This window comes from Salvia splendens, chromosome 5 (genome assembly GCF_004379255.2).
Source record: "Salvia splendens isolate huo1 chromosome 5, SspV2, whole genome shotgun sequence".
Lineage (NCBI taxonomy): Eukaryota > Viridiplantae > Streptophyta > Magnoliopsida > Lamiales > Lamiaceae > Salvia > Salvia splendens.
Window position 1 is genome coordinate 41,625,677 of NC_056036.1, and position 2,429 is coordinate 41,628,105.

The window sequence follows — 2,429 nt, forward strand, 5'->3', positions numbered from 1 at the left end:
TGTTTCACTCTTATTCGTGATTTTGAGAATAATCAAAAGACTGAGCTCTTCGCGAACAAAGTTCAAAATCAACGAGAATAAACAAATTAATCGAGAAAGATATCTTATAGGCCAAATACCAATTCAAAAAGAAAAAGGCTAGTTAATTCAAAACAACCCACCAAATGGAACCAAAATGCATATGCATCTACTTACATTGATTAGTCGCCAAAACCAAACTACCAACTTACAATGCAAACCTCACACACACATATACTCCCTCTATCCCATTAAATGTGGGATGTTTGCTTTTGCGCACTTGTTTTGGAAAAATGATAATAAATAACTAAAGTGGTGAAAAAATTAAGTGAGAGAGATAATAATGTAGAGTAGAGTCCTCTTTACATTATTATCTTTTTTACTTTATTTTTTCTCCACTTTAATTATTTATTATCATTTTTTCAAAACATGTGTGAAAAAGGAAACGTTTCATATTTAATGGGACAAGGGGAATATAAAAATTCTTACCACCAAAATAGAGAGAGACCAAAATAGTGAGAGAGATATTAAGATGAAATCAATCAGCCTTTGTGTCGGATTTGGGTGATGCAGTCTTGAATTTATCATGAGCGGATTTGGCAAGTGTCTCGGCGTCTCTCTCTTTAAAATACCTCTCAAACGCCCTCGGCAAAAACCTCGGAATTAGAAAGCAAAACAGATTCACTGAGAAATACGCCATATTTAACACTGCCAAACCCCTCCCGAACCAGAACCACCCCACTTCCTGCACAAAACAAAAACCAGACATCAACACATGTCAAATGAATCACGAAACCGGTTACATTAAATGAAAACGACCACATTGGTACACATCACTGTTTTCGTAGCATTGTGTGTTGTGCTGTGCGCGAACAGTGTCTGTAGTGAATCGTGTTGTCTAATGCATCTAGAGTGCGGACAATATTGTGTAGTACATGTACTGTATGTCGAGTGAATAATGTTTTGGGTGTGCAGTATGTGTATTGTGTGTACGCAGAATATGTGTGCAATATGTCATGTATAATACATATAGAGCATATGCCAATATATGTAGTTTATGCATTATATACAACGCACATAATGCACAAACACATACAGAACATGACACATAATACTGACACATGCTCTAGATGCACTAGACACAACACATTGCACACATGTTATATGTGTTTTAATGTGTCAATATGTATGCACTACGTTGTGTCTAGTACACCTAGACTGTACTTTACAAGTACTGATTAAATTAACAGTTGAAAGTTTAAATATTTCCTCTTATTATGAGAATTCAAATCATAGAAATGGTACGATTTGAAATTAAAAGCTCCAGTTCTAAATTCAAACCCCAATTCCAAAGTACCAAACACGACGAAAGCAACAAAGCATTACATCGAAATCCGCGTTAGCCGGGAGGGTCTTGTTGACCCAGACATCGTTGATCCAATCAAGCACCACGAAGATCCGTCGCACGGTGTACATAATCGGCACGAGCGCCCTCACCGGCGCCGAGAAGAGCGACAAACCACTCACAATGTTCTCCGTCAATATCTGGAACGACAAGAGGAACAAGTGCGGCGTCGCGGACCGGACCGCGTGGTCGTCTCCCCGGGCGAACCCGCCCAGCGCGTACGCCAGCGGCAGGAACAGCCCCACGGTGGTCCCCGCGACGACGTACGCGCGGAAGAGGCGGCCGCCCTGGAAGATCTCGGGCGACTTCCCGGGCGGCGCCGCGGAGGCGGGGAAGACGAGGCGCGAGAGCACGACGAAGTAGGCCGAGGCCAGCGCCGGGAAGGCGAGGTCGAGGAGGGGGACGAGACCGCTCGCGGAGAAGATCATGATGAACGCCACCAGCTGGAGCTCAATCACGCGGAGGGACCCCATCACCCCTCCTCCCGAAGATGCCGTCGGCGGCGGCGAAACCTTCGCCGCCGGCGATGCCGGAGATACGCCCACGGACACGCCGGACATTGCTACTGATTAAATTATTAGAATTGTACGATGCGAAATTGATTGAATCAATTAGATGAATTGGTGGAGAAGAGAAACAATTGAAAGGGAGAAGATGATGCCGAGGAAGGAGATGAGATCTTGAGAAAATGAACCGAAATGAGAGATCGTTGGAGAGTTCATATGTTGCCACGTGTCGGCCGACTAATACGTGTCACCAATTTGTCATAGAGAGGTCTAGTCATATTAGTAATTGTCAATTTATTGTTATATTTTCGTCTTCGCGTACGATTTTATCAGCTTTCGAAATTAATCCAATATGTTACTACAACATTGTTTTACCAAAAATAATTCTCTGTGACGAAAAATTATGTGTAAGTCTTCAATTAATAATTTAAAACTGCCATCCACCGAAAATAAATTGAATTTTTCCTAACTAAATACAAGTCACTTACCCATGTTTTTTT

General features: G+C 42.2%; 1 protein-coding gene across 1 annotated transcript; it reads right to left on the bottom strand.

Annotated features, from left to right (window-relative positions):
• Positions 1-417: 417 nt before the first annotated feature.
• LOC121803338 lies at positions 418-2,210 on the bottom strand. Its single transcript, XM_042203017.1, has 2 exons — positions 1,405-2,210; positions 418-763 (listed from the first exon to the last, which is right to left on the bottom strand). The coding sequence occupies exons 1-2, from the start codon at positions 1,981-1,983 to the stop codon at positions 557-559; spliced, it is 786 nt and encodes a 261-aa protein (XP_042058951.1). The 5' UTR covers positions 1,984-2,210; the 3' UTR covers positions 418-556.
• Between the last annotated feature and the right edge of the window lie 219 nt (positions 2,211-2,429).

Excerpts from the sequence above, each read along its gene's own strand:
- LOC121803338 (XM_042203017.1), bottom strand. The coding sequence starts at position 1,983 with ATGTCCGGCGTGTCCGTGGGCGTATCTCCGGCATCGCCGGCGGCGAAG. Across the intron at positions 764-1,404 it reads CGGCTAACGCGGATTTCGAT|GAAGTGGGGTGGTTCTGGTT; the intron begins GTAATGCTTTGT and ends TGTTTTGTGCAG.